This window comes from Triplophysa dalaica, chromosome 3, assembly GCF_015846415.1.
Source record: "Triplophysa dalaica isolate WHDGS20190420 chromosome 3, ASM1584641v1, whole genome shotgun sequence".
NCBI lineage: Eukaryota > Metazoa > Chordata > Actinopteri > Cypriniformes > Nemacheilidae > Triplophysa > Triplophysa dalaica.
Window position 1 is genome coordinate 23,459,523 of NC_079544.1, and position 13,411 is coordinate 23,472,933.

The 13,411-nt window shown below is 44.1% G+C and overlaps 1 protein-coding gene across 1 annotated transcript in view; it reads left to right on the forward strand.

The window, feature by feature from the left end:
* The window catches only part of LOC130417718 (interferon-induced very large GTPase 1-like), a 28,046-nt gene that overhangs the window by 8,375 nt on the left and 6,260 nt on the right, over positions 1-13,411 (forward strand). Inside the window, exons 3-4 of the mRNA XM_056743438.1 lie at positions 6,529-6,611; positions 6,860-6,890. Of these exons, the coding sequence (XP_056599416.1) occupies positions 6,597-6,611; positions 6,860-6,890 (46 nt within the window). The 5' untranslated portion in view covers positions 6,529-6,596. The remainder of the gene's footprint in view (positions 1-6,528; positions 6,612-6,859; positions 6,891-13,411) is intronic.

Sequence of the window (13,411 nt, forward strand, 5' to 3'; positions counted from 1 at the left end):
CGACAAACTTGGAGGTTTGGTTTTAGCTATGTTGTCTCGTATTATTTCGATTTTCTCGGTAAAAAATTTCATGAATTCATTGCTACCAAGGTGCGGCGGAATACCCAGGTCAGGTGGAGTCTGTTTGTTTGTTAATTTAGCAATTGTACTAAATAAAAACCTTGGATTGTTTTTGTTATTTTCTATGAGGTTACGGAAGTGCTCGGCTTATGCTGCTTTTAGTGCCTTTTTGTAACAGCTTGTACTCTCTTTCCATGCAATTTTAAAGACCTCTAATTGGGTTTGTTTCCATTTTCGCTCCAGTTTACGCGTTTCTCTTTTTAGGGCGCGAGTGGTGTTATTATACCATGGTGCTATGTTCTTTTCATTTATCCTTTTTGACTTCATAGGTGGGGGGGGCACGGTGGCTTAGTGGTTAGCACGTTCGCCTCACACCTCCAAGGTTGGGGGTTCGATTCCCGCTTCCGACTTGTGTGTGTGGAGTTTGCATGTTCTCCCCGTGTCTCGGGGGTTTCCTCCGGGTACTCCGGTTTCCTCCCCTGGTCCAAAGACATGCATGGTAGGTTGATTGGCATCTCTGGAAAAAATTGTCCGTAGGGTGTGAGTGCGTGAGTGAATGAGTGTGTGTGTGTGCCCTGCGATGGGTTGGCACTCCATCCAGGGTGTATCCTGCCTTGATGCCCGAAGACTCCTGAGATAGGCGCAGGCTCCCCGTGACCCGAGGTAGTTCGGATAAGCGGTAGAAAATGGATGGATGGATGGACTTCATAGGTGCGACCGCTTCTAATGTATTAGAGAAAATAGTGCCCATGTTGCTGGTCATGTCATCGAGCAATTTTATATTCGTTGGAAAGGTTATTAGAGAAGTCAGATCTGGCAAGTTCTTTACGAAACTATGTTTAGTAGTTGAGGTGATTGTTCTACCTTGTCGATAACGAGATATACAACTGATTTCTGCAATGCGCAGTGTACATGTTATAAGATGGTGATCGGAAACATCGTCGCTTTGAGGTATAATATCGATATTGGTTAGATCGGCTCCGTGAGATATAATCAAGTCTAGGGTATGATTAAGGCGATGAGTAGGTCTATTGATGTATTGTGTTACACCACCAGAATCTAGTAGTTCTTTAAACGCCACAGCTAATGGATCGTTAGCACTGTCTACGTGGATATTAAAATCTCCAGCAATCAGTACTTTATCGACGTTAACCAATAGATCCGATAAGAAGTCTGCGAACTCTATCAGAAAATGAGTGTAAGGCCCAGGGGGTCTATACACAGTAACCAATGTAACAGAGACCAATGATTTTATACTTTTGTTTGGAACTGTTATGTTCAACGCAAGCATTTCAAATGATTTAAATGTATGCATTGTTCTCCGAGTAACGGTAAGAAAGTCTCTAAAGATTGTTGCGACACCACCACCTCGACCAACTGGACGTGGCTCATGAATATAACCGTAGCTTGGAGGAGTAGACTCATTTAGACCAAAATAATCATTTGGCTTAAGCCAGGTTTCAGTGAGGCAAAGTATATCAAAACTGTTGTCTGTGATCATTTCATTTACAATAACTGCTTTTGGATTTAGTGATCTAATATTAAGTAGCCCAAACTTTAGGCGTTGGTTTTGCTCATTAAATATATTGTCTTTTGGTTTAATCATGATAAGATTTTTTCTCTGACTTTTAAATAAATTATTATTTGGTTGTATTATTCGGGGGACAGACACAGTCTCTATGCATTTGAAAGCAGTAACATTCTTAACAGTTGGGTGAGAAGAACACAGACTGTAGTTAAAATTTGTACTTACTAGTCAAATGGTGCGTAGCGTCTTTGAGATGTTGTCAGACAGAATTTCCGCTCCAATGCTGCTGGGGTGCAGCCCGTCGGGGCGGAAAAGCCTAGGTCGCTCCCAGAACAGATCAAAATTATTTACAAAGAGCAGCTTCTGTTCAATACACCATGACATTAACCAATTATTAAGCGTAAATAGTCTACTGAACTTTTCGTTCCCTCGTCGGTAAGTTGGAAGCGGCCCTGATACGATGATCCTCGCCGTGGGCGATGCGTTGCGAACAGTATCGACCAGACTCCTGAAGTCCCTCTTCAGGATCTCCAACTGCCGCATTCTCACATCATTCACCCCCGCGTGCAGAACTACGGCTCCTACTCTTGCATCCTCCTTCAGAATCGCAGTTACCTGCGCAGACACATCGAGAACACGGGCGCCAGGAAAACAGTGAGTGCGCACCTTACCTTCATTGAAGGAGGCGCGTACGTTCCGGACGATTGAGTCTCCGATGACCACAGCGTTGGATTTCGTCTCGCAGAGGGCGGCAAAGCGATTTCTCGTAGAAATCTCGAAGACCGGTCGCGGCGGTGGGGGAGAGGTCATCGCTCCGGTCCTGGATTTCGCCTTCTACCATGTGTGTGCAGGTGCAGGAGTGAAGTTCATTTTGGCTCGTCGTGTTCTTGAAGCCTGGGCTCTGTGCATAGAAACACATGGAGTAGAAGTGATAGGAGTATTACAATCACGTCGAACACTTACCGCAGCTTTGGGAGCGTCAGCCCGTGATGTTTCCATCGCCGTTTTACGTTCTCGCAGACATGTTTGCCTCTCGAGTAGATCGTGGATCTGCAATACTGGCATTAGCTCCGCGCACATTCTCGAAGTGCGTGGACGCGGCGCTTTCCCCTGTCAAAGCGAGCGTTATGCGCAGTCTGAATTATCTGGACGATTGGCTGATTTTAGCCCATTCACGGTAGGCACTATCCGGTCATATGCAGATGCTGCTTTGTCACTTGACATGACTGATGCGTCGTCCTCGGGTTGGGGCGCGGTGTGCGAGGGCATGCTGGCATCTAGCCTTTGGACACAGTCACTGAGAAATTGGAATATAAATTGTCTGCCCCGTGTCTGATATTTTATGCTTCCTGCAGCACAGGCTGGACAACAGCAGCCTCCCGTCAACATTGAAGGTTTATGTGGCTGCTATCACCTCGTTCGTTCCCCGGTTGATGGACAATCGATAGGATACTTTTTGCCCCGCTATCCCCTTCGGTGACGCCTTGGGACTGGTGTTGAAGGCTCTCTCTTCTCCCCAATTCAAGTCTTTGGACGGGGCTTCCATAAGAGAGCTCACTCTAAAAACCGATCTCCTTCTCGCCCTTGCTTCGGCTAAGCGCAAAGGGGATTTACAAGTGCTCTCAGTCGGCGCTGATTTCATTCGTTTTGGAGCCGGTGACTGCAGCGTCACTCTCCGGCCGAAATCGGGTTATGTGCCAAAGTCCATGTCTAACCCATTTAGAGCACAGCTCATTTCTTTGCCCGCTTTGTTTTCCCAAATGTCAGACTCGCAGGACGGCCTGGTTACGGCAGTCTGAACAGCTCTTCGTCTATTTTGGTGGGGGAACTAAAACTCGGGCTGAATCAAAACAGATGCTCTCTCACTGGTTGGTGGACGCTATTACCTTGGCGTATGAGAGTCAGGGACAGAACTACCCCTTCGGTATCAGAGCTCATTCGACTAGGGCTATTGCCTCTTCGTGGGCCTGGTCTAAGGGCACATCTATTCAGGACATATGCTGTGCGGCTGACTGGTCTTCACAGAACACTTTCACCAGGTTCTACAGATTGGAGGTGTCCTCTTTGTCGTCTCAAGTCCCCTCTGTGAGTTCTGATCACTCTTTATCTTCTACCTTATAATCGCTTATGTTACACAGTTGTTGCCGCGTTGCTGTTTACGCAGAGCTTGGTGTAGTTTTATGATCACTGTTCTATCCGCCCGGGATTCCGTGCTGGTTCTTACTGTTGTCGTGTCTGCGCTGTTTCAGCGCAGCCTGCTGCATTTGTTGGGTTTGGTTATGCAAATTTGGCAGGAGCCCAATCTAGCAGTTCATTGGCCTGTTCAGTGATTTAGCAGTTCATTGGCCGGTTTAAGCCAATCCGCTGTTGGCGCTTAGGGCGACCTCACGAATGGTTAAAATTGTATGCATCCCATGCTTGTGTGTTTTAACCCAGTTTGTCTAGCTGATTTTGCTGGCTCCCACAGCAGGATTGTATTACCGTACCATATAGGGTTCTGCGCAATGTTGCTCTCGAAAGGGAATGTCTTCTGTTACTTTTGTAACCTCGGTTCCCTGAGAAGCGGGAACGAGACATTGCTTAGATCGGCATGTTCGCCTCTCATCACCGTATAGGCATTTTCTCGTAGATTCTGAGGATTGCAAGTTTGTAAACAGAGGGGTGCGTGAAAAAACAATTGTGTATGAACTCCATAACAGATTCACCAAGCAGAACCTGTCTTTGTGTGTGAAATTAATATTTTGCAAATGTTTGCAGCCGTTTGCAGTAAATTATGGTGTCTTGTATTGTTGGGAAGAAGCACTGCATAAACGTGAGACCTATAAACTTGGTATTAACAGTTTTATTTATATTGTATAATTATACTTATCGATTTAAGGCCCGAGCTACCTAGGGGCCTACAAAAGGAAGAGGTGGACTCTTTAGCCATGTCCGCAGCCACGTAGAGCCTAAATCATCAAAATAGTCTGCATATCCCTGTTAATGTTTAACATTATTACATCTATACTCTAGTGCCAGAGACCGATCAGACACGCAATAACTAGTTATATTTCTTAAATATTACAACAACACCCCTCACCAAACCATCAAGCTAGTCGCCAGGGTGTCTACCCCGAATCTGCAACTAAGACCTAGGCGCAGGACAGGATCTCTGGTGACCAAAGCAACCCACACCAAACCCTCAAGATAAGAGCATTTTACGACGGAATGAAATGAAGGGCGAAGAACTCTTTTTACTTACTTTGGGGACAGACATAATCCTAAATACATCTATATAGAAATATACATATTCATTCATAACCTTTCCATGTACTAATGTTATTATTTTTATGTCTGTTTTAAGCATTAAAGGGCCGCAAAACCAGGGGTTTTCTGCAATGTGAAAAAAGTCAGTGGTATCCCCAGAATGTCTCTGTAAAGTTTCAGCTCAAAATACACCACATATCTTTTATAAAAATATTTTGAGCATGGCCATTTGTGGCTGCAAAGGAAAATGCGCCATATTTGTGTGTGTCTCTTTAAATGCAAATGAGCTTCTGCTCCCCTCCCTGTATGCAAATTATGAAGTAGTGCGCTTACACATTTGCTTTGGATGACATCAAGATAAGCAATATAGCGGAAAGTTCAATTACGTCTGTTAAGCCTTGCCCAAACAAAACCATACACACACTGCAATAAAAATCACCTCAATCCCTTGTTCATAAATACAAATTTAATGGAAAAGACAAAAATACAGATAGAACAACATATGCGAACCATTTGCTGTATGAGATGTTGGCCATTGATGATTAATCATGTGCATGCATATTATTAACAGACATAAACACGGACATAGACAGGTATGTAAAGATTAGCAACCAGGTGTTATTATATTGTGGGTAGCAATTTCTGCGTAACCTCATTGTCTATAAATGCAAACTCTGTTTCAATCCGCTCTAAATTTTGTCGCACATAGGACATATAAGAAAACACTGAACTCACAGAGAAAGACACTACTCTAAAAATCGTTCGTTGTAATAAATAAGCTTTAGAGAAATTACATCGGTCACATGCTTTCTGAAACCCAATGCGTTTTACCACCAACATTACAACATAACACTTGTCTTTGGACTATGTCTCAGGTTTAGCCGCGATTATGTAAACAATAGCCGCTAACATGCTAAACACATTATTTAAGAAAGGCAATTTAAAAACGATGTGTAAAATGTACTTCTTCCCGAGATGAAGCTTGATCGCGAACAGCTTGTACTGATCCACTCTAGAATAAATTTTTTGGGGGAAACCCATGCTATACAAATGGGCCACCGGGTCCCGAAGCTTAGATTTTTCAAACTTTCCGGCTGCTAGGAGCTCTAGCTCCCAACCTAGGGGTCGCATTTGACTCACGGTAAGCGTTATTCGAATGTACCGGCGGAGGCCTTTCCGACAAGTCTCATATTGATTCTCTAAATGTTTTGGACCGGAGATACGGTGAATGTTGGTTTGCTGATCCGGAATAAGTTAATTCTTCCTGAACGCGACGTCATCATCGTTCGAAGACCGATGGACCGAAGCTCTCATAAGGTGGAGTCTGTGAGTGGTCATAGGCAGGCGTAAATCAATGTGACATTAGATTGTTAGGGGGTCCCCAAAGGCCTGTTTTGTGTCACTGTCGTGGTTTAAAGGAGATTACAAAAAGACGTGTAGATGGATTTGTACAATTACAGGGTGTTTCTGCACACACGCTGGCGACTCAAATTCTGGTAGATAAACATTTAAAATTGCATTTTCTGGGATTGCGGCCCTTTAATTCAAAGTATTTTGAATAAATGTGTGTATAACTACTAGAAGAATGAAAGGGGAGGTGGCTGATATTTTAGCTTTTAGTTTTGATTCACTGTCTACCCAAAGATTCACACCCCTTTCTATCACCCTTAATGTTATGACCTCCAATCTTCCAGTGACACTTGAAGAACCAGATGATGTGTAGGACTATCCCCCAGTGATACTTCTGGAACCAGATGATATCATGGACACCACTCCAGTGAGTTTTTGAGAACCAGATGATATAATGTGTACTTCTACTATAGCAAAATATAAAACTTTCCCACAAGAAAGAATGGCAATATTGTGGCAAGTTTTCATGCCCAAGTCTTGTAGCTATGCAAATAATTGTTAAACAAAGATCTAGTATAGGTGTGGTGTTAGTGAACATTCACACACATTTGAATATTTATGTTTTACATATATGACATGGTAATGATGACATATATTATATATTTCTTTATCCAGCATAATGCAGCTGTAGGTGTCGGTTACACAGGTAAGAAAACCCAACCATTTTATATCATATCGAAACATATCAGATGATCAGACTATTTACTATTTGTGACCCTGGACCACAAAACCAGTCCTGAGTGGCACAGGTACTTTGCGGAAATTGCCAAAAATACATTGTATGGGTCAAAATTATTGGTTTTTCCTTTAGGCCGAAAATCATTAGGATATTAAGTAAATATCATGTTCAAAGACCAAACCTTGTTTCTCGATCGCTTTATGTGACCATACTTTATTGTTTTGTCGCTTGAAGCACAGGCTCATATAGTCCTGGCTTAATTTTCTGCTGAAAAGGGGGCATATAAACTAGCAGCTTATTTGCACTTAAAGAGACACAAACCAAAACAGCACATTTCTCCTCACATGCAAAAGTGGGCATGTAGCGCATGGTATATTAAAAGATCTGTGCTGTTTTTTGAGCTGAAACTTCACAGACACATTATGTGGACCCCTATGGTTTATATTACATTTGTGTAAATCTAGAAGAAAAAAAACCTTTTAAAAGGCAATTTCCTATTTTTTGTAGCAGATTCAAGATTTTCCAATAGTTCTATCTTGACCAAATATTGTCCTACCATAACAAACCACACATCAACAGAATGTTTATCTATTCAACTTTCAGATAATGTATACATCTCAATTACGAAAATTTTACGTAAAAGACTGTAGTCCAGGGTCTAGAATTCTCCACGTGCTTTAAACAAAAGCACGAACCACGCCCGTACCTGAGAATGTTTTAACTGAACATTACAGTTACATTTTAAGCCCAAACTCGAAGTGCGTTTAACAGCTAGCATGTTGAAATATGCTGGATTTTATGATTGTTTGCGATGATAATTAAACAAACATCTACATGTTTGCAAAGATCGAGTAACGGCGGCCCCCTCAGCCCCCTTGTGAACACACAAAAAAAAAGAAATAGCACAGACTTACCAGTTACAAAACTTTGCTGTGGGTGTGAGGTGTAAAAGTAAAAAAAATTGTACCCTCAAGAACTTAAACTCAAAAAACGTTGTGCGTAAAAACTATTTACACAGATATATCCGTCTCAGTACAAATTATGAAGGTAGAGAATGGCATCTTCTGTTGATGATTTTAGTGCCATCCTCCTTGTAGGATCTGGTATAAGCAAAGGACACCATTTGGTAAAACACCATGAGCTCTCAGCATGGCTACAAACTGCCCTCTCTTAACATATTTATCAGTGAACAGGACAGATTCCATTACTCTCCCCCTGGACTTCCAAGGAGGTTCAGGGGGGGAAACCATATGGCCCAATAGACTGGGATCCTCAAATTCTTTCAAGAGAATATCTCTCTCCTTAGCCACAAAAGAATGGTCTTAATGTGTATACACATATATCTCTATTGTATGCTTGTCCCCATGTTATTCTGCCTCACCTGTAACCTCAGAGGCATGTGTGCTTAGTTGTATTCTGTTTATATCTATAGTCTTGTACAAATTACAGGTCAATGTACTTATAATCTCTTCATGTTTCACATCTAAATGTTTCCCTCTTCATTCCTTAGAAGATTGTGTAAAGCACAGTAATGCATTTTATACCATACTCATTTAAGCTTATTCTAAGGCGATTACAGCTCCAAACTTCCAGGCGACCATACATTCAAATTAACTAGTGAGCCGGACAAACAGTATGAAATCATCTCATCACATTGGATCGCCCACCTTGGAGGGGTGTGATGCCCCCAGGCTTAAAAGATCTCTGCACAGAGAAAACCACACTCATCTGATGTTTACTCATCTCGTGATCGCTCATCTCGTGTTCGCTCACCTCTCGAGACCTGTCTCTCTCCTTGGAGACAGCTTCTTCTGGCAGATTCCTTAGGCTAAGTTCGTTCTACCTTCGTCAGCCAATTCGGTTCTAAGAAAGATCAGTATATACATTTCCTAATTGAATCCAAAGTAATAAAAACAGTGAAAACCTGGTGTCTGACATTTGCCTAACAGTTGTAGACAACTGGCTTATAATACCTGTTTGCTTGGCATATCTCACAAGTGCCTTTGCTGCTTGTAAAATCTGTGAGACATCAGGTGCAAAGTCGTGTTGTTCAGCAGAATCTAGCACGTGCTTGAGAACTGTGTTATTAACATGGTCCTGGCAGTCCAGTCGATGATATGGTGAAAGTGCAGAAATCATGTTTAATCCCTGGTCATACGACTTTGTTCATGATGTAGTGGAGTGAGTGACGAAAGACACGATAGTTTGTAATGAAGATAACGGTTAACGGTTTAACGGATGTCGGAGTATCGGCTGTGGTTGCAGTATCATCTAAAGAGTTAATTTCTCTCGTACAAGTGTCGTATGTCATCCAGCAATATTTAATCGCATCGGATCATTAGGTATGTAAACTGCTTCCGGAGAGGTACCTTTATGTCTGTAAAGCACAATTTTGTAACTCGTATTTCTTTCTTGCTGAGAATAGGTGGGGAAGGATTGTTGTTGTGATAGCTTCCTGTATATTAGCGGTTCCTGGACCACGCTGCTGCTTTCAAGGGTGGGGAACTGTGGGCGTTGTGCTTCACGGCCCCTTAGCTGTTCTTAAATCCAGTGCTGCTTTACAAAGGGAATTCTGTTATGACACTTCCTGCTAAGCTGTTTAGTGGAGAGTACTGTTGCTGTGACATTTTCCTGTCCATCAGCTGTCCCCGGAATCTGCTGCTTCGTGGAAGGCCAAGTTATTTTTGTGTTTTTTGTTATTTCGGGTTTTTGTTGTATTTTGTTTGTTTATTTAGGGTCATTACCATCACCCCAGGTGTGGTCATTTTGCCCTTCACTGCCGTGCTGTTATGGTGGCCGTGAGTAATCAGCGAAAGAGAATGATCTTGTTCATGTGGTAATATTGTGATCTTTAATTTAGACCAGGATGACGGTATGACTAGTTTGTTTATTTTTTTCTTTCAACTTTTTCTGATTTAATTCTTTTGAAGGTGGTTTACTTCTTTAGTTATGTTTATTTTTATTCAAACGCTATATATATTTTTTAGTGACGATCCCGACACATACCCGAGGCTATTCATTAAACATTAACCCAACCCTAAACCCACAGGTTTTTCGGGACATGTCGGGCTCGGGTTGCAGAGCTCTGAAACTCACATTTTAGTGTTGCTCTTTTGAACAATACTTTGATGTTCCTTTTATCAAAAAGTTCCTAATCAAGGTCTAAGTGCCAAGGTGCAAATTAATTTCCTAATAATTATGACTTGGGCCTGGGCACCTATTTTGCAAGCACCCTCTTGGATTTATGGCCCAAGCTCTGATGTCCAGACTAGCAGCCTGCACAATATGTGCAAAGCCCTGTTGTTTTCCTAGGGATTATTAAGGAGCAAGCACTGAGGTGTAATTAATTTCTGAACAACTATTAGTTCCGCCCTAACAGAAAATCCGTCATTCAAGCTGTCAAATTAGCTGGCCTCCATTACACAAGCATAAACATCTTTTAAAATATAAACAGTTTCACTATAAGAGAGATATTTAATATCTTCATAAAATTTTAGTTCACAAAATAGAAAAGCATAAATTATGAAAGGAACATATGACCGGAAACTGGGCATATGGACGATTCAATGCAAAACATGGCATTTACGAAACCTGTCAGGTTTCAGCTTGTCTACTCCAGTTTGTAAAGTAGTATACCTAATTTTTTTTAACATTAAACGATAGGGGTTTGCATGTTCAGTAGGACTGTCACTCTCGAATTGGACACGTTGTTTTGGCGATCCTCATTCTGCTTGATCCATTATCTCTTTCAAGACTGGAAGATGCCTAGTAGGGGGAAGAAATTAAAAACATTAATTGCTTAATGTTTGTAAACATCAACAGTTTACATTTTGCTTGGTTTAAATCAAATATATTGAAAAAAACACTGAGGTTCTCCATGAAATAATACTTACAAACAAAATACAAAATAAAGTTAGCACACAAGACAAACTAGGCAAGATGATATTCCACAGGAACCGGTAGTCATTAGTTAATAGTCAAACAGTTCCCTTTCGAGAGCCGTCACTTCGTCATTGCGGAGAACCACATATGATCTCCTCCCCTTTTTCACTTTTCCTGAAGTCTTATTGGATAATGCAAGTAAAAAAACTGGCCAATTGTCGCAAGAATGCAACAGTATGCAAATACTGACGAATCCAGACAGTATAAATACAGTGCATGTGACGACAATCCTCAGAATTTTCTTTTTCACGCTGCCATCGTTGAAGATGCAGCTGGATAATTCTTCCACCCCAACCTATGGCTTCTTTCTGTTATCTTTGCACGGGTCCCATTGACCTGCCGGATACTCACGAGCACTGCATTGCCTGCCTGGGCCTGGCTCATGCGGAGGCTGCATTCTAAGAGTCTGATTGCGCACTGTGCGGACCTGCCGGCGCGTGTCTTGAGAACTCGCAGGAACATCGCTCGTGTACTCATAGGGTCGAGTTTCACTGCCACCAACGAGTCGCTGGTGAGTCTACCCATTCCAAGGGGGAGCGGCGACGATGCCGCTCTGGGCCGCCGTCCTCTGCCGTCACCTCATTCCACAGTCCTCTACGTTGACGAGGGCCTTCGTCCCCCGCCTTCCATCGCGGACGCCGTTTCCTTCGGCACTGAGGAGGACGATGACTCCATGTCCATCTCAGCTAAGGACAAGGACTGGGCAGGATCGGAGCGGGATTGCCCTGACCTGGAACGCACCCCAGACTTCCATGAAGAGTTCGTAAGGGTCCTCGGGAAGGCCGTAAGCGAGCTCGACATCACCTGGAGTTCACCTGAGGAGCTGGCTAAAAGTAAGCTCGACTCCTGGTACCTTCAGTCGGGCCGCCGTCAGGCCACGTCGAAGAGGAGTGCGCCATTTTTCCCAGATATCCATGAGCACGTGGTAAAATCGTGGTCTGCTCCTCAGTCGGTGCGTTCACGCTGCTATGCAGTAGAGGTCTGCATGCCCACGGCTCTCCCGCGGGAACTGCGGGACCCGACCAGAGTTCTTGCGACGCGGGATACATTTCCAAATTAAATGTGGTAGCGGGGAACTTTGGTGTAATTTGAACGGGAACGGGGGGTCTAAAAATATCCCATTCCCGTCGTCCTTTTAGAACTACATGTCTGCACTCATTCTTATCAACCACAAGTAGGGCCTACAGTCTGCACTTAGGACTATTGTGCACGCGCTGCAAACATGGACCTGTGCTTTCTGCGTAATGCATTTTTTGCAAGGTCTGTGATATTTGCGGAATGGGACGAAAAAAAACTGTCCCGCGCAGACCTCTAGTTCGCCATGTCCGCGCAGGCCATGTTCGCTCACGTGGTCGGATTGGAGGCCCACAGTTACGTGCGCATGCCACCCGTCGAGGAGACCCTCGCCGCTCATTTGTGCCCTTCCGCCACCTCGTTGGACTCGGATCTAGGCTTGCCGTCAAAGCCCTGCAGATTTACCGCCCATCCCGCCGGTAAGGCTTATGCATCCGCCGTGGAAGCCGCTTCCGCTCTGCACACAATGGCGATGCTTAAGGTGTTCCAGGCTAAGATCCTTCAGTTCTGGATTGCGGCAGCCTGGAGGTGACGTGCTGACGCCGCTGTTTGCATCAGTTTTCCCCCGCGGTTCCGGGCGAATATTGCAATGTTGTAAATGTTTGTGTAAATGCAATAAAAACACATACCTGTTCACAAAAGGAGCTCTTTCCCCCTCACCCAGCCAATGCTGCGTTCCTTGCCCTGCCACGGTGCAGCGGGAAGCCGCAGTTAATCTCGGCTATAACCAGCCTTCCCCAGTCCACGGACTCTCCCGTGGGCGAGAGACGGCTGGATTCTCACACATGAGCCATTTCCCCGCCTGTGTATTTAGCCTCGCTGCGCCAGCGTGCTTCCCTAAACAGTTTGCTGGCGGTAACGCTGAAGAGATTCGGCCATTATGTCTGTTTCTGGACGTGTGAAAAGCAATTCTGGGCATCTCTCATTGGCCACTAAATTTGGTAGAACACGGGTACACCCTGCAGTTCAGACGCAGACCTCCCCGCTTCAGCGGTGTGGTTCCGTCGCTTACGTCAGCACAAAGCGTGCCTGCTCGCGAAAAGAGCGATCGAGCTTGTCCCCAGAATGAGCGAGCCGGCATCCGGCCTTTGGACACGGTCACTGAGAAAATGGCACATAAATTGTTTTGCCGTGGCGGATTCCCCTCAGTAGAGACTGTTGTCCCAAGTGAACGGCACAATATTTCACCCCAGCCCGCAGCTGTGGAACCTTCATGCCTGGCCGCTTCGGGGGTTTTAAATGCACTTCCTCAGCATGTACTCGACACTATTTCGGAGTCAGGACAACGGTGGCCTCCCGTCAACGCTGAAGGTTTATGTGGCTGCTATCGCCTCGTTTTGTTCCCCGGTTGATGGGCAATCGATTGGTAGGCACATGCTGGTGGTCAGATTTCTCAGAGGAGCGATGAGAGCGAGACATTGCATAGCTCGCCGTGTTCGCCGCTCATCAACCGTGCAGGCGTTTTCTCGAAG